We start from the raw sequence: 18,698 nt of genomic DNA, 5'->3' as shown, positions 1-18,698 counted from the left end.
TGACATACAGATGTCATTCTCATTTCAAGGTTCCCAGGACATTAGAAAATTTGTGACTCACAAAGAGTTTTCCATCGTAGAAGGAATGTACTTGTGGCGCACATACCCGGAACTGGAAAATTCCAGCATACTGGTATGAATAACTTTGTTTCATCAGGATCTTCTGGAGACGCTGCGGGTTCTGGGTCAGGGAACCCAGTGCTGCCAGGAACCAGCAGTCTCCTGGGAAGGGAAAAGCCATAAAAGGCAACTGGTTATACCTGAAAATCCCACCCTAAATTTTATGGGTGCTAACTTGCCAACCCTTCCTCTGAGTACAGAGTCAATATAGATCTGAAATCTTTGATACCAGGATGTTTTCAAATTATTTTAAACATAATATTTTCACATAATACATTTTTCCTGGGAATGAGGCCCAAATCTAAATACATATTCCTTTATGTTCCACATCTCTCTCATATACTCAGACTTGAGGTAATCTTAAGTCTTATTTTTTTACACTTGCATTTTGATTGTGACCTGCCATGTGAGATCAGGTATATAATTTTCTTCTTGTGATAACATTTCAGAGTTTGGAACAGTTAAAACTTGGAGTCTATACTGGGTTTTTGCCCTTTGAGGGAGGAAAATTGGGGGAAAGATTTACAGTTCTAAGTAAGATGGAGAAGAGGTGCTAATGCATAGGTATTGGGGACCATGGGGTGTGGTGTGGTCTGGTGGGGAAGATCAGGGCATCCCGCATAAACTATGGCAATTGATGGGTTCAACTGGCTCTCTAAATCTGTTTTTTAAGAGTTGCCTAGGGTTGATCTCATAGCACTATTACCATTACTTTTTTAACCACTGAGCTGAGTCAGCAATGGTATTTTATACAATTGCAGAAAACACACCTGTATTTTTCTTTGCTAACGTTTGCCCTTCCCACCTCTGTGTAGGGGACTTGCTAGCCCATGCAGGAGGTGTCTCCTCTTCCCTTTGAGGGATGAGTAGCCTTGACCTTCTCCACGAGTATCAATGTGAGCTCTTCTAAATATGCTTCCTTCCTCTCTCTCTCTGCCTCCTTCACCGCCACCACCATCAATTTTCTGAATGCGCTTTCATGACAGGCACTGTGCTCAGAGCAGAAATCACAAAGGTACCCTGAGAGGGCCCCTCTCTCTAGTCAGGGGACTCCCTAATGGGCAGACTATCCAGCTCATAGCTCGATAGATACCTATGAACTTGGATTAAGGTAATGGTTTCCCATGTGAAGGACAAGGTGAAAGGCTGAAATGGGGGCAATGGAGTTCTTACCTGCTCCTCCTTGCTGGATATCAAATCTGCTGGCACCTTCCAGGATGAAGTGAGGGGGATCCTCTGATAAATCCTTACAAAAGACAATGAGAAGCTGTGAGCGCCTTTCATCCCTTTCTGCGTCAGTGTGGTATCAACACTATCATTCACTTGCCTTTGAGGGATAGAGGTTAATTCTTAAATAGGTGCTTAAAATATGAATTAGGAAGGCTTCCTTTGTTCTTCAGGTTTTATTGCTCACAGGGAAGCGGGTGTCAAAGGGGTGTGTATGTAGCTGACAAGACAGGCAATAAATGCACAAGGAAACTGTACAAGGAAACTTCATAAACAAGGTCTGAAGATCCTTATATCAAATAGTCAGCCTGTCTGCTCCCAACAAGCCTGTGTTTTATTAGACGGTTATAAACAAATAAAACTGAATAGGATCCATTTGTCAGATGAGACTTTGAGAAACATTAGGACTACAGTTGTTGTTGTTGTTTTGTTTTGTTTTCTGAATAAAGCTTTTCTTGAGAAACAACATGCCTCAGAAACCAGCTTGGCCATTCCCAACTCTAGATTGCACTCACGTGCTGCAGAGGACACAAGTTTCAAGCTACTCAGGTGCCCACACCTCATGTACTTACAGACTTTGTCTGGGGGACCTCTATCCTGGCATCTAGCCCACGTATACTTGCCTGCCACAGAAGAGGAATGCTACAGCATCAAAGTGGGACATATGGGCGAACTTGGCGGACTCTTAGCAGATGTGAATATTAGGAGAGTTCCTAAGGGCATCTCCAGGCCTTTTAGGACACACTGGAGTAACGCCGTGGCTCCTACTCCAGGGCCCACCAGCCCTCTAGTTTTGTTTCCTTTGAGGAGCCTACAGGATTTTTCTCTGTGACCTCTCTATGTGGCTCTTCTTCTACTATATATGTTTGCATAATTTGATAATTGTTCTGCTATTGTTTCCTTTTACAGGGACACGTAACTCCCCAGAGATCAGGGCCTAGGTAGCCATGAAAGGAAAGAGACCTACACCGATGTAGAACCCTACCTGTCCTCCATGCGTGGCCAGGGTTCTCTGGGGAGAACGTGTCTTCACTTGCTTTGTCAACAGTGAACTGACCCCATCAGACTCCAGGAGAGACACAGTTTGGCTTTCCTACGGGCCCTCTGTTATAACTAGGTGCAGAGTGTACTTGGAAAGCTCTCCAGTTCACTCAAGCAGGAAAGACTGTGTGAGGGGCCACGCTCCTGTACATGGGCTGTGGCGCTGGCTTTAAAACAATGTGGGGGCACTTCAGTGACCACAGATGGTTATTTCTACTGGGAAAAGGAATTACAAGTCTCAAAGGAAGTCTGCTATCTGAATAATGACATTCACTCCCAATGCTCCAGTATAGGAATTGAAAACAAAAGTGGAAGCCTGGGGAGATGGCTCAGAAAGTGCTTGCCTTCAAGCAAGCCTGATTATCTGAGTTTCATAGGCCCCATGTTAAAGACCTGCTCAACAGGAGGGAAGGCATGCCTGGTACCTGAAACCTAGCCAATCACCTGGGGCTAGTGAAGTCATGGATCTTGAAGGAGAACCTACAACCACCACTTCACCAAACCAGCATAATCCCTAACTACATTCTAAATATTTGTTCTTATACCCAGAGATAAGCAAAGTTCTCACCCCTCATCAAAGAAACTTCTCTTTGCAACAGATGGAGACCATTAAAGAAAACTGCAACTGGTCAAAAGGCAGAAAACAAGATATCAAATGGTGCCCAGTTCCAAGGGATATATTCACAACACAAGTCCAGCACCCTTAAAAGGCTCAGGGACCTCTGGGGAAGATGGGGCAGAAAGATTATTAGCCAGAAGAAAAGGAAGGTTATTGTGAGATTGTGTCTCTGAGAAAGACAGAGAGCTACACCTATAAACTCTCCTCAACATGTCTGCCTAAACATGAGCAATGATGGTACCGCTAGACATGCTGACACGGAAGTTCCGAAGGAAGTTAAGATGTCTTAAAAACAAAAACGAAACAACAACAAAACCACAAAATAAAACAATAACTATAGGCAACCAAGGAATGCTGAGAGTGGGAGAAATGATCTTATATAGGGGGGAGTCCCCTAATTGCTTATCCAATACCAAATGGTAAGCCCTAAATTCATAGACAAATAAGTACTATTATAGGGGCTGATTAAGTTGCAATTTTATTTTAGGAATGTGTGTATGTACGTATGTGGGTAACAACAATTAAAGAAAAAGGCCACGAACTTTCGAGAGAGCAAGGGGAGATACATGGGAGGGGTTAGAAGGAAGAAAGAGAAGGGGGAATGATGTAATTATATTATGTTTTTCAAATAATATGATTAAAAATATGATAAAGATAAATAAAAGTAGATGGAATATATAGAGTGAAAAGCCAGATGTGGTGGAAGTCCCTCAGAATGCCAGCACAGGCAGATCCTTGGGGCTTGCTCACCAATTAGCCTTGCCTACTTGGCAAACTTCAGGTAACAGTGAGAGGCTTCATTGAAAACATCCAGGTGGACGGTACCTAAGGATGGATTACAGCTGAAGCTGCCCTCTGGCTTTTATGTGCATGCGAGCCATACAGATGTGAGCTGTACACATACAACTGGAGACAGTGGATGCTTACAGGGGCTTGGGGCAGGAGTGTGGCCCATCCCGTAGTTATCTTTACCCACTGTTTAGTTCTTCTGATGCTGTTCCGTTCGCTTTGTTCCTGTGCCTTGCACAGGAGGGTATGGTCTCTGGAAGATCTCTGCAGACAGACTGCAGATGGAATCTTGCGCTGACCTTTCTTCCCAGATGACCTGGAGACCTTGAATATTTTCTTCTTCTTTGCTGTAGCTTAATTTCCCCTCGTGTGCAACATGGTATTAAAATGTAGGAGCAGTTGAGAGAAGCGGACTCTGAGGCAGGGCGATGGCCACCAATTATCAAACTCTGCCTGAGCACCAGCTGCTCTACTCCTAGACTATTCCCTGCAGGCTCCCAACAGACTTACAAAGCAGGATGGGTCCTTCTATTTTGCAAATGAGGAAGGATGGGGAACACTTAACATAGCATCTGACAGGGTGTGTGTTCAATAACTATTGATTCCTTTCTCCTGTGTGATAGCTGTGAAATTAGAATGGCTATGTTCACAGGCAAACCCATAGCCTCAAATGCATTCATTATTAAACAAGACAGAATCAAACATAAGCGAAGCAGTCAATTCATAGATAATAGAAAGAAAGGGACAAAAATGGGAGGAAGGAAGTGATAAAGAAAACGGCCTGTACGTTGTAAAATAAGCCAGCAATACAGCAAGAATAATAAGGTAAATAAATTGTTCTGCTCAGTAGTGGCATTATCTATAAAATCAACCTTTGATAAATATAATAAAGAAACCCAAATAAAATTAGAAATAAAAATGGGCTTTAGAAAGAAATATAAAAGCACAGCAGAAAATTTTATGCTGATCAATTACAAATACTAATAACTTTCTGAAAAAAATTAATGACAAAATGGCTGAAATTAGTAAATAACACCCCCAAATCAATAACCTTGGTCAATATTTTTAAGATTTAAAAGACTATCATCCTAGTATAACCATCTGCAATTTTTCTGCTGAATCCTCTCACCCTTTCAAGGGATAAATGTGTCCCATGTTATTTACAGTTTAAGTGTTAAAAAAAAGAACTCTACTGCTAATTAAGAAGCCAATAAAGTCTTCTGTACAACATGAGAGTAGACACACATGCACACATATGCATTCATGTGCACACACGCACATACACACACACGTTGACTTAGGCTAACTTATTTTCATTAAATAGGAATTTCTGTAGGAATGAAAAAGGCAAGGATAGTTCATTTTGGAGTTGGAGTATGGTCTGATATTTTGTATTTGTTAATTGCTTGCCCCCTGTGATTCTTACTGTTTATGAGCAAACTGCCATGTACCCCAAGTACTGCTGTTTAACCCTATCTAAGAAATTATTCCTGATTGGCTGATTAAAAGGCCTAAACCTGGCAGGGCAGAATGGGGTAGGCATGGGCAAAGTTTGTGGGCTTTGGGAGAGGAGACTCATGGGAAGAGACGAGGAAGGAGGAAACTCCCATGGGGTTAGGTGAAGAGAGAACCATGTGGGCCAGGAGAAAGGACTCCAAGAATGACGTGGAAAGAGACACCAAGATGAAATATATAAGCAAGTATTTATAAGGTTATGGATGGAAGGTAGCCCAGAAAAGAATGGTGAAGGCAGATGGCAAGGGATGCAGCCTAGGAGACTGAGGTGGCATAGGTGAATTATCTGTCCAGCCCAAGGTGAAATAAGGCAATTATAAAATCTAACAGGTATCTCTGTCTTACTGATTATGATCTCAGATTAAACAATACCACCATAATAATTATAGGGCTAATGATGTTTATTATTATAATAAATATTATTATTATGTTGATGTTTATTATTAGCCATGTATTGAAAATACAATACCATGTATTTTCAACAACAATTTAGGATCTCTAATAATATGAAATAGGAATTACATGGGATAAATGGAGGAAAATTTATACCCTTTTGCTAAAGCCTATGAAGGCATTTGATAACCACACAAACTTTTACCAAAACAATGGAAGTTATAAGAAAAAGAAAAAAAGAAAAGTAGCAGCTAGTTAGGGACAAGATAGGCCTGCAATCCATAGCCAACATCAAGTTTGCAAGGAAACAGTAGGGCTGACTGCATTAAAGATGGATACAGTATCTCCAACTCCTGTCCCCTAAGGATCTACCCCATGTCTTATGCTGGCCCTTAGAACCTCAACCCTCAGTCAGAGAGGGAAGGTGGGAAGAGATGTGGTGATGCTCAGGTTGTACATCCGGCTTGCTAGAGAAAAGGTCTGTACAGAACATGTGCTACTGTGGCTAAAGAAGAGCAAGCTCTGAGCCTTGTGAAGTCCTTGATTAGCAGGCAGGCTTGGCAAGCCAGGGCAGCAGGAAAGTTATTGTGATAAGATCTTAGAACAGATCTGTGCTGAACTCCCACCCAGTGATGACTCAGAATCAGCTGGCAGCTCTGTAGACCTGAGGCCGTGGAGCCCTGCCTTCCACACCTGTAAATCAGGAGGTCAGCCAGAGGTAGCATTCAAGACCGACAGTAATCCGGTGACTCTAAGGCTCAACAGGGGCAAGAAACCAGGCTGAGGGAAGTTTAGGGGTATGTTCCAGGTCAACTTGCCCATACATCTCTCTTCTCCCAACACCCAGTCTTTCCCAGCTTGAAGTATTTGGTTTTGTAAGATAGACAGAGTTCAAAAATATTAGGTATGCCAACGGAAACTGAAGTAGTTAATATGTCAACTGAACTGGATCACAGGGAGTCATTTATTTGATAAATATTCTATTTGGGTGTGTCTGTCAAAGAAGCGGTGGGTGAGCCTCGTATTTGAACTGTTGGACTCAGTAAAGCAGCCTACGCTCCCAGTGTGGGTGGGAACATCCGATGTGATCAATCCATCAGGTGCCTGACTAAAACAAAGGGGCAAAGAATGTCCTGCTCTCAGATTGAGATGGCAAAATGATTTCCTCCTGGTCCCAGACTGGGACTCAGCCCTGTAGTTTCCCTGGCTCTCAGGCCCCTGACTTAAGACTTTCTTATGTCTCTAGGTGACCGACTGCATAGCATGGTATTACTTAGACCCATAAATACATGAGCCAATACCTCATAACAAATTTCTTTTCATAAATACATCAATAGGTTATAGGTAGTATAATAATAGGGTTAATACATGAAAAATATATTATCAATACGGATGTTGGTAAATCTGTTAAGAAGATATAAGTATATATCAGTGCTATGTAGATACACACACATACATATAATAGATTTTATCCAGGTATTTGGAAAATATGAATAATACATAAGCCATCAATAATCATCAAACTAAGTAATTGTCAAATCAAGTAATCGTAGTAACTTAGATCCTTTTCTCCAAGCCAAGTTTGAGTTACTCTCTGTTACATTAGGGATGTAAGAAACCCATGTAATACAAACCTTAGCAAACATCCTCTCTGAAGTAGCACCACAGAAGCCACTGTTCTCTATCATCTTTAGAGGCATCACCCCAGTAATGAGAGAATTTACCTCATGGTATTTTCTTTGAATACTTTCTCATGATTTTCCTATACCAAGTACTGGTCTTGTGTAAAAAAAACATGTTTTGCCAATAGTTATCTTTGCACAGCTGTGACTAAAATACCTGGGGGAAAACTTAGAAGAGGAAGGCTTCATTTTAGAACACAGTTTGGGAGGCTGGCTTATCGACGCCCTTAGTTGTGACATCATGTGGTGACATGGTGTGTTGGGGGAGGCTGTTCACTGCATGGTGGACAGGAAGTAGAGACCAGCCAAGAGATTGGAGACCAGGTGTAAGTTTCAAAGTCACGCCCCTCCTCGGTGACCTGCTTCCTCTACTACGCCCACCCCCTAACATTTCCAGAACCATCCCAAATCCTGCCCTCGGCTGGAGACATTCGGCACACAGGCCTGTGGGAGCATTTCATATTCAGCCTATAACAATTAGACTCATCATCTTGTCACTCAGCCCTTCCAGATGGTGACCAGGCTTTTCCCTGGACAGGTGGCAAGATAATCCCTTTCCTATTTTCTTTTAAAGAGAATTCTGCTGTGCTGGCATCAAAGATGTTTCTTTTTGGAGACTCAGTGGCAATTGACTGTTGGCATAATTATATCCAGTACCTTCTGTCACCTGTTACATGATAGAACAACTCCACAGTTTTTCCCACATTCAGATAAGCACCTTGGTGGGTTTTAATTCTTGCCTCTTCCTTTTCTGAACAATATATTTTGGTGAGTCACTTCTAGTGAGCAAGTGATCCCATCCAAAAGTACTCTGACTATATGAAGGTGGCATTTCCTGGGCTGGCAAATGCATTGCTCTGGAGTGACCACAGACTCGGTCCACAATGAAGTGAGCTGAGCTCCAAGTACCTATTAGAGAACATGCTTTAGACACGCAGCCCATCCTTTGGTAGAGAAGTGGATTTTTTTTTTTTTTCCTGAATGAGGTCTAAAATGGCATTCCAGTCCCTTGGTCTAGGAACACTGGTGACAATGGGAAGATCTACCATCTCCAGGTCCATGCTATCTTCTAGAGTAGCTCTAGTGGTACATGTTCATTTAGACCAGTGTTTCTCATCCTATGGGTTGTGACCCCTTTGGGGGTGGTATATCAGATAGCCTGCATGTCAGATTCATAACAGTAGCAAAATTACAGTTATTAGGTAGCAAGAAAAATAATTTTACATTTGGGGTCACTAGAACATGAGGAACTGTATTAAGGGGTTGCAGCATTAGGAGGGTTGAGAAACACCAATTTAGATTTAAATAACTTTAACATTTCTGTCTCTCAGCCTCAAAGACCATATAGTCAACAGACACATCTGACTCATGCCCATGGCAATGAGCAGAGCAGAATGAACACCTCCACCAGTGCAGAAAGGGCTACAGGACACTGATGATCTATTTAGTGAGAATAATTTCATCCACCTTACAGGACTGTGAAGGTAATTAAATGACAAATTGCATGTAAGCACTTAGTATAATACCTCAACTATGTACATACTCAATAAGTGGAATTTATTACTATTATCCACAGGATAAAAAGTCCCCTAAAAGGAGGCCATCTGAGTACCAAATTTAATTTAGAGAATGCATTACACATACACCCCATGTTAAATTCTTGGCATTATTGCTTCCTGAGAGCAGAGGTTATAGGAAACATTAAGAATGATGAATCCTTGAGTTTCCTCCTTACAAGGTCACAGACTACCGCTGAGCCCAAGTTGAAGGAAGGAACGAGGTTGGATGTTCCTTAAAGAGAAACAGAATGGGTCAGGCTGTGAGAAACATTCCCCTTCAGCAACATTTCAGCAGCAAACAGATTGGATTCATTGTTAGAGGGGAAGAGAAGTGAGGACGAAATGCAGGTGTGTGATGGTTGACTTTGACTGTCAACCCCGATGGGATTTAGAATCACCATGGAAACAAACCTGTGGGCATATTTGTAAGGGGTTTTCTAGATTACACTACTTAAAGTGAGAAGATCCATGTCAGTGTGGGTAGAATCTGTGAGGTGTTTTCTAGATTATGTTAGTTAATGTGAGAAGATTCCCACCCTCAGTGTGGGTGGAACAATTACATGGACTAAATATAAAGAAGAAAGGGAGACGAACATAGTGTCTTATCTATCTATCTATCTATCTATCTATCTATCTATCTATCTATCTATCTATCTATCTATCTATCTATCTCCTTCCTGGTTGTGGACATTATATGACCAGCCACCTTCTGTCTCTGCTGCCATGACAAATTGCATGATCAACTTATACCCTTAAAGTGTCAGCTAGTATAAAGCCTTTCTTTCTTGAGTTGCTTATATCAGGTATTTTGGACCATCAACAAGGAAAGTAACTAGTACAGTAGATGAAGGGAAAGAGGGAGAGAGAATAGGAGTTATGGATATTAAACAACTTTTCTACGATAGGCCCAGAAAACTGAGCCCAAGTCCCCAGCCCCTGACTTGTAGGTTATTGCTGAACCTACTAAGCTTGGATGGATACTCCAGGAAGAATAAGACCCATCGTGGCTTAGCAGTTGCCTGTGTTTGGAATTTCCCCGTTGTCTAGAACAGTCTAGAATGTGGAGATGGGCTAAGGGGCCTTGGAACAAGTTTCAGGTGGGAAGCAAGCTGCTGCAGGGGAGGCTTGACTGTGAAAGCAGAGCTGGGATACAGAACACAAGACGAAACGTACTTTGTACATTCCTTCCCTGCAGCCACTTAGCCACTAACCATTTTTTATGACCTACATTTCTCCTTGGAAACATTTACTATTTTTTTTTCTGAATTTAACCGAAATTCTTGGATTCTGAAAGCTCAAGAACATTGAGGAATCAGAGAAATAGTGTTTATAGTGTGTAATTACAATGCACTAGATGCTAAGCATTGCTCGCAGTCCCCCTTAAAATAATCATATTAGTATGATACAGGTCCAGTTTTCATCTTCATTATTTTTCAACTATGATGTGGAACAAAGATTTCTAAAATCCTAGAGACTGACTTTATGGAGGGGGGTGGGTTCCTGGTGGATCGTATGAGGTTGGAGAGTCTAATGGTGCATAAAATATCTGAGGTAACAAAAGCCAAGAATACAACATATAACAGGAGTTCACAGTGACACCTTATAGGGGGCAATATATTGTGAGGTCAGCTGTGTGACTTTAGACTGATCATTCCACTCTGTTTCCATTTTTATGTGTAGAACGGAATTAATGACAGCCCCTCATGACAGTTTTAAAAGTCATTCAAAGAGCTTAAAACCATAACGCTATGTGCATCTTGGCCTTATTATAAGGCATGGGCCAGGTTGGTTGTGGCTCTTCTATACGTAGCCTTCCATTCAGTCTGTAAGCTACAGGAGTCAGGGATTCCATAGTAGTGAAGAAGTATATACCCAGGTTTTCTCTTTGCTAGTCTATGTGAGAAATCAGTCAGCAAAAGGTTTCTCTTGTGTACATATAAGCTTGAAACCTGAACAAGTAATTTGTAGACAGTCACCCACCCACTTATTTATTTCTTTATTACTCTAAATTCTAACAAACCCTAATTAGACATTCAAGTTCAGGTGGGTAAAAGACTCTTGGGAGTCTTGATCTAACTCGTGGGCTCTTCTCTCCCTAACCATGTCATCTCGGTCAAGCTATATCACCTCTATGAATCTGTTTTCTTTCTTGTAACATTAAAACATATAAAGGCTGCAAGATATGGAAGTCTTTAGAAATTATTATATAAATACAAGTATTGCTAAATTTGGAAAAGGAACACATTAAGAAATATGATGTTTGAGAATATATGCTGAAATGAACAATGGCCTTTAGTAGAGTATGGGTAAGCCCCTGGGTGTGAAGCATGATGGGAAAAATGAACATGGCTTCTAGCTGCCTTTACTTTGGATTATGGGGCTGATTCTGTGATAGTCATTTCTGCTTGCCTCAGTTTCTTCTTGTTCCCCAAAGCTATCACAAGTTGAGATGGACTTAGATAATTAGATATTCTCAGCCCTTTCCAAATAGGAGTGTTATAAATCTCTCAACATTCTAAATAAGGTCTCACATGCTTTCTAAATGAATCTTATCTTTTCAAAACTATGGAGGAGAGAAAGTGACTCTTCAAAATTCTCTTAAATAGACTTGTCTATCTCCTTAGGTGGTAAAGGCAAAAGAGAGCCATAACTAAGGACCTACTGTCAAGGGCTAGTTGGACTAACCATACAAGACTTATTAATGCATCCGGATTTCTTGAACTAATATTGAAGCACTTCTAGCTTTCTGTTGGCCTTTTCTTTCCCTAGAGATACTACTGTCCCAGGTAAGGCAAAAAGTTTTCCCTTCAGAGCTAGGTGTGTTGGGTTCTCTTTCTCATGTACGAAACTAAATCACATAGCCTTGGACAAAATAGACACTGTGGGACATCATCAGAAATCACCATTCTGTGCACTCTAGGCTGGTGTTAGTCAGTGTTCCTAGTGCAGTGCTTGGCATGTAAGCAGTGCCTGAGAACTGTTCCTGTCATCCACTCACTAGACTGTACTATTTTCTTGTTTTAGACTGTGCTGGCAGCTTTGGAGGCATGAGGAGGAATTGTCAGGTACCCCAAAGCATTTTCCATTTAGCTCCTTCATATTTATAAAAAGTCCTGATAAAACCATGGGTAACTTCCATCTACTGAGATGTTTCCCACAGGGCTTCATGCTTTAACATTGAGATAGTTCTCAAAACCAGCAGGGCTCACCTCGCTGCAAGGTCGAGTTGGTGGCCACTTGCTGAGGTAGGGGAGTCAGGGTGATTCAATTGCCACCCTACATTACCACCCCGATGTCACAGGTGTCTGTGATGTCTGGAGTCCTTTTATGGATGACCAAGCCCTTACGAGACTAAGAAAGTGATTATAAAAGAGAGAGACAAAGCAATTATTTAAATTCTGCCTATGGTAGAAATGACTGACATGATCTATTCCTTTTGAGTAAATTCTGGTAGGTAAGAAGAAAGGAGCATAAAGACACTGGAAGAGAATAAAGGCTGACAGACTGATCGATGGGCTCAATTAAGGAGGTGGCGAGACCCTGGAGACCAACCAGCACAGCCTCCACAACCATAACATGCCAGTTTCCAGTCATAGGACTGAAATGTTTTAATCTACCAGTGAGGTCATTATTAGAACTGAGTGAGGAGCTGTGGCTCAGACCACAGAGCCTTCTCACTGCTTGGACTGGACATAAGATTGTGGCAGAGAAACCAGATGACTTATTTTCTCTCCTGTTTGGTTTGAGGCTGCACCACTTCTCTTTTCACTGGGTGATGCCATGGCCTATAGCTCCCAGAGTCGCAGAACTTGCTGTGTTCTGGCTGGGACTCACTCACCTGGGGTCGCTTCCACTCCAATTTTGAGAGGCTCTTTCCCTTGAGAAGCTTCTGGCCTATGGAAGAGGCCTCAGCAGGAAATGTATCATCTATAAACAGTTGACCCCTGCTCAGGCAACGATCCCGTAAGGACCTAAAGTCTTGATTCTTGAACTTGACCACGGAAGTCTCTGTTTGAGGCTCTGTGTTATGTGCCATGACTATCTTTAGAAAGATGTCTGACGTCTCTTCTTTCTGATGAGAAAGAGGAAAATGATTAGCACCAGACATTTTGATGCACCAACCCCTGCCCCTTTATAAGATCTGAGACTCATATCTCTGCTGTCCTTGGCATGAAGCTCCTGGGTGGGCAAGTGTCAACTAAAATTTAATATCCCTACTCCCTATTCACGTTCAGCATGGTGTTCTGAATTAGCTTCTCAGTGTGTTCTCCTGTGCACCAGAGACTCTGAGGGCATTTGTCCATTTAATGAACATTTATTGAACACCGACCTTGTGCCATGCACTCTTTTGAATGCTGGCAATCCAAAGATAAATACATCATGATCTTTATCCCCTGGGGGCTCATTACCAAGTGAGAAAGATGGATTAGACATTCCAACAGCCAGCTATCATTCAACAAGACACTACTCAATTAAAAATGTGTACAAAGTCTGGGGCCGTAAGGAGGAGGCACTATAACCCTCTTGACAGCCTGGGAGGACATTTCCATAGGCAGCAACATTTGAATCAGGCCTTGAAGGAAGAATGTACCAGATGGAGAAATGGTGGTTAATTTTTTAACTGTCTGCAGCTGCCCTGAGTAGCAAGTGCACAGAGGCCCTGAAAGCTGGCCTGTGAAAGTCATAGGGTATGTGAGAATAGGAAGTGGCTTAGGGGTTTAGTGGACTTTAGTTTGGGCTGGAATAATTAGGTATTGAGGGAAAATGGCTAGAAAGGCAAGGTCAAATGAAGGGTTTTTTAAAATTTGTTTTTGTTTTACTTGTTTGGGGTTTTCACAATCACCTGCAAGTGTGTCTGTGTGCACACGCATGTATATGTGTGTGGTGGGGGAAGGGCATGATCTGTCCTGATCATGTCTGCAGATAGGATGCCGACTCAGGAAGTAGGTGTTCAGATGAGAATGCATGCAGAATGGAAGAGGTCGCAGGTGGCTGCGCTTGCTCTCAGGAGAGCTAGTGGTGGAGTGTTAGTGGTGATGACGGTAGAAAGCACCCCAGGGTTGTTTTACAGGAGGAACCTACACCATCAGACGATGACCTGAACAAGGAGAAGGGAGGTGTGATGAATGACCACATGGATTTTAAGGTCGCCATTGTACTTATTCCGCCTACATCCTGAGTCTACAATACTGAGACAGCGTTCATGTCTGTGAAGCAGTCTCTTTACCGTATGGGTTGATTGTACCAAAATCATAGTGTTGGTGATGATATTAAATAAGATTTGATCCAACCAAGAAGCTGCTATATAGTAGGGGTTCATTAAATGCTGGTCAGTGTCTAACTTCCTTAAAACATTGTCAATAAAGGTTTAGGGTTGTCCAAGAAGACATACAGATATAATCTATGCAACCCCACAACATATACATTTCATCCTCCACCACTGAAGCTAGCCAGGGTCGCAGTCACAAATTCACTTTATTAGTGGGACATGAAAACCTCTTGCAGGTCTTAAATTGCAATTTAACTTAATTTAAATTAAATTTAACCTCTTGCAGGTCTAAAACTCTGCAATTGACGCTTCTTTGGCCGAGATCTACTTAGGTGGCACACAAGATCCCAATGTCCATACTTCCCATCCTCTCTGCGTCACAGTGAAGAAATGGAGTGAGAAAGAATGAGGGAATCTGGGGAGCTAAGTTATAAGGGAAGAACACGAACTGACAGCCAAGACTTGTGAATCTTAGAGAAACATATGCAAACTTAAAATAACTTTGCAATTATCTTGCAGTTACTTGGTAGTGGTATGTGGCAAATTACTGAGATAGCACAAATTCACAGGCAGAATATCACCAGTTAAGTGTCATTGTATGAGCACATTGGGAAGGAAATTGTACTTATAATTTTCTCCCAAATAAGATATGAATAATTTACATTGGCATTATTAGACTGAGCCCTATAAAACTAGCATTGTTATGGATCAAAAGTACTTAAATATAGTCAGATACATATAGTTTAACCCAAGACAAAACAATGGTTAAATACAGACAATTTGATTTATTTTCACCTAGTATAATATATGCATTTGTTCAATTTAATTTTTGGAAAAAAATAAACAGACCAAAATGTTCTGTACCTCACCATCCACAATGGGGTTATACAGAGAGCCCACAACGAATTAAATAATAGTGACAGAGCTGAAGTAACAGCAAGCTATCATTCAAGAGCAGAAAAACAGTGATAGAAATTGCTTGTCAATTCAAGACAATGACAATGACACCTGGTAATGAGGAGTTAGGAAATTGTGGGTTTGCCAGCTCTGTGCATGCTCTGGGACCGAGGAACCAACACAGCATCAGTCAGCCTCCAGCTTCTCCATCAAATATTGAATTGGAGTATGTGGAAATCTCTAGCAATGACCTAATTTTAGCTTGTGAAACCCACACTGTAGTTACCCTTAATAACACAATTATGGGATTGCTGGCAAGGAGTGCATAATTGCATGTAAAAATTAAAGTTTAAAGGATTTAGTTTCATTTCTCTGTCAGAATCATTCAAAGTTCTTACAAATGGGAAATGAATCCCTGGCTCATTCTAGAGGGCCCCCTCTGCTCACTATTGGGGAGTTGGTTGGCCAGACTTTAGGGATGCCCTTTAACAGTCACTGTCCTGGTTTGCAAAATGAAGATGATTTTACACACATAATAGGGTCATTCTGACACTCAGAAGAAACTACGCTTGCACAATACATAACACCATAACTGGTAAATAGAAAGTGGTCAGTGGGTAATTGTTATTAGTACAATGACTATTACTATTTGAGTATGAATGGACTGTGTAGTGGCCTAAGACAAGGAACTTCCTTTGCACTCAAGGGCAGGCTAGGGTCACAGGGGCCTGAAGGATGCGGGTAGGGGATGGTCATACCTCTCTTGCTATTTGCTTTCCGTTTGCTCGTTCACTGTTGTCACAGTGTCACTGTGGCGGATGGACGTCTGGTGCTGGAGAAGGTAGGACACTCTGGGGAAGGACTTTTTTTTTTGTTGTTGTTGTTGTTGTTGTTTTTTTAATCCTGTTTATTTAAAACCATATTTTTATTAATTCTTTGAGCATTGCATACTCTATATTTTGATCACATTCACCTCCCATCTTTTCTTGGTCCACCTCTACTTCCCTATTCACTCAATTTCCTGGCTTCACTTTCTTTTCTTTTAAAACCCACCGAGTCCAGTTGGCACTGCCCAAGCCCACTTGGGTGTAGGGTCACCACCTCCTACAGCACAGTTGACTGACCAGGGGTATACCTTAATGAAAATGGATTCTATATCTCCCAGCAACTATCAATGGCTCCTCAGTCAGGGTGAGACTCCATGTCCACCCCTGGGGGAGAATCTTGGTGGGTAACAGAAAGGGCAGGCGGCGAGGTTTGTTCCACAAGTACAGAGGAACACTTGTATACACACACATACGTGAAGCGCACATACTTCACACCTACCGTGTCTCCCCCTTTCAGAATCGTTCATCTGTAGAACTTGACATTATGTTACCATTGTTTGTCCCACACAGGATGAGCCAATTTTCTCACTCGTCACTCTGGAGGGGGCTTTGGGGTTTCTCTCCTTTTTTCTCTCCCCTACTTGTCTCACATTGTAAGAGTAACAAAAACAAGAGCAGTCTCATCGACACTGATAGGAAGAAGAGAAAACAAAAGAGATGGAAGCCCTACCTGATGCTCAGGTAAAAGTCTGGTCAGCCGCTGGGAATCTCTTGGGGTACAGCAAGAAAAATGGCATAGGGGAGTTAGAAGAGTGGCAGAATGGGTAGAAGCTGAGAAACTGGGTAAGCTAATGAATCAGGCTTCAGGAGAGGGGGATAGGAAGACCCCCTTCTGCTAACCTTGACAGCTATGAGCCAGGCAGATCCCAGCCTCCTCCACACTCCTTTGCTGAGGGGAGACTGTTTAGCCAACCTCGTTCTAAGTATCTTCAGGTTGGATCTCTAGGAGTAGAAGTTTCAAATGTAGACTATGTAGTGTGCAGTCTGAGTCAGCTACATTATTTTCCAGAAAAGAGGCCCACTGCTCTGTTCTCAGTGATTCTGGGTATTGGCAAGTTTCTCATTAGTATCTGCCTAGTGTGAACAAACAGTAACTCCTTGTGGTCTTAATTTGTTTCCCTGATTAGTGGTAAGATTGAGCATTTTTCAATACATTTCTTCTCCATTCGTGCTCCCTCCTTTGAGAAATGAATATTCATATCTTATGCACATTTATCTACGGGCTTACCCTTCTCTCATTGATTTGTAGGACTTCTTTATCTTCTTGGGATATTCATCTTTGATTGGGTATATATGTTGCAAGCATCTTCAGCCAGCTTGTGGCTTTATCTTCTTTCACGGTGTCATTTGAGGAACACAACTGTCTTCTAATTTACATAAACATATTAAAATATCAATTTAATTTTTATCAGCTGAGCCAAATGTTAAACGCTGTGGGTATTTAATATAAGAAACTGTATAAATTTTCCTTTTTTAAAAGTTGATTTGTAATTAACACTACAGTTTTTCTGATTTAAAGATTTTTATAGCTCTATGGCATCTTTAGCATGTCTGACACAGATAGAAAAATATTAAAATAGACTCAAGGAACATTTTGAGCATTTAGTAAATAATGGTGATGGAAGAGGTGTGTATGTGTATGTGTGTGTGTGTGTGTGTGTGTGTGTGTGTGTGTGTTTGTGTGCCTGTGTTTACATTCCTGTCTTTTTACAAAAAAACATTGTTTGGTAAAAATCTCCTCTTACTCTGTACATGTAAGGTGGCAAGAGCAGGCTGGCTTGGTCAGGCTGGGCATCCTGCCATGTGGGAGCTCCATGCAGCATAGCACGGTGAGGCAGGGCATGGTAGTAAACAGAGCTCAGAGTTGACAGTCTGATCCAGAGAAGCCGACGAGTGGGTCAGGATCACCTTAGAATCACTACACTCTAATAGTCATCGAATTACATTTCTTGTCCTGCTCTGTTCAGCATTTTCCCCTCAGCCACAAAAGAGAAGTGTTGAGATCTAAATGAAGATTCTTTGCGACTTTTTGACCGCATTTAAGAGCCGACAGCACCAAAGCCCTAAACGACCTCAGAACTAGGGGGACAATGTGTGACCCAGGTGTCCTTGCATGTGAAGGCTAACTGCATGGGTTCAGTCGGGGTGAGCAGGATCTGTCATACCCAGACTTCATTTGGAAAATGGTTTTATATGTCTAACTTCTCAGTTAAATGGAACAAAACTATGTTTAGGGTCTGAACAGCTTCTGAGGCGATGTGTTGCTCTAGATGGAATGGCTCTAGTCCTTTATATTAAGCTCCTCTTGGCCCACTGAGTTGGATGTGTGGCTTCTGTAAGAAGGGATAGACTCCAAGTGGCCCATTGCTGTCCTCTCTCTCTCTCTCTCTCTCTCTCTCTCTCTCTCTCTCTCTCTCGTGTCCAAATAAGAATAGAATTTGGCTAGAGAGGCGAGTTCTTCACCTGCAGGTAGGCTTTTTGACATGTAGCGAGTTAGGCCCACCTGGAACAGGGGTAGCTTTATTGAATTTGTACAAACAAGTCATACAGGCTTGAGGCAGTCCAGCCAAGCAAGCAAGAAGCCTAGAGATCATGATCAGTATCTAAATAAGTTTCCTGGGAGGAAGGGAAGGAAGGCATTGTTCCCAGGCCCCGCACCCCAGTTCCCAAACATGACATGCCTATTCTGGAAAAGCAGAA

At 41.9% G+C, this 18,698-nt stretch overlaps 1 protein-coding gene across 1 annotated transcript in view; it reads right to left on the bottom strand.

Moving 5' to 3' along the window:
• Capn13 (calpain 13) overlaps window positions 1-17,358 on the bottom strand; it is a 73,928-nt gene extending 56,570 nt beyond the window's left edge. The window contains exons 1-5 of the mRNA XM_060364619.1: window positions 17,227-17,358; window positions 15,870-16,014; window positions 12,784-13,017; window positions 1,294-1,366; window positions 107-222 (exon numbers count right to left, since the gene is read on the bottom strand). Of these exons, the coding sequence (XP_060220602.1) occupies window positions 107-222; window positions 1,294-1,366; window positions 12,784-12,981 (387 nt within the window). The 5' untranslated portion in view covers window positions 12,982-13,017; window positions 15,870-16,014; window positions 17,227-17,358. The remainder of the gene's footprint in view (window positions 1-106; window positions 223-1,293; window positions 1,367-12,783; window positions 13,018-15,869; window positions 16,015-17,226) is intronic.
• Between the last annotated feature and the right edge of the window lie 1,340 nt (window positions 17,359-18,698).

The sequence above is a fragment of the Meriones unguiculatus genome, chromosome 1, assembly GCF_030254825.1.
Source record: "Meriones unguiculatus strain TT.TT164.6M chromosome 1, Bangor_MerUng_6.1, whole genome shotgun sequence".
NCBI classification, from domain to species: Eukaryota; Metazoa; Chordata; class Mammalia; order Rodentia; family Muridae; genus Meriones; species Meriones unguiculatus.
The sequence above is the reverse complement of the archived record's forward strand: the minus strand, read 5'-3'. Positions and strand labels throughout refer to the sequence as shown.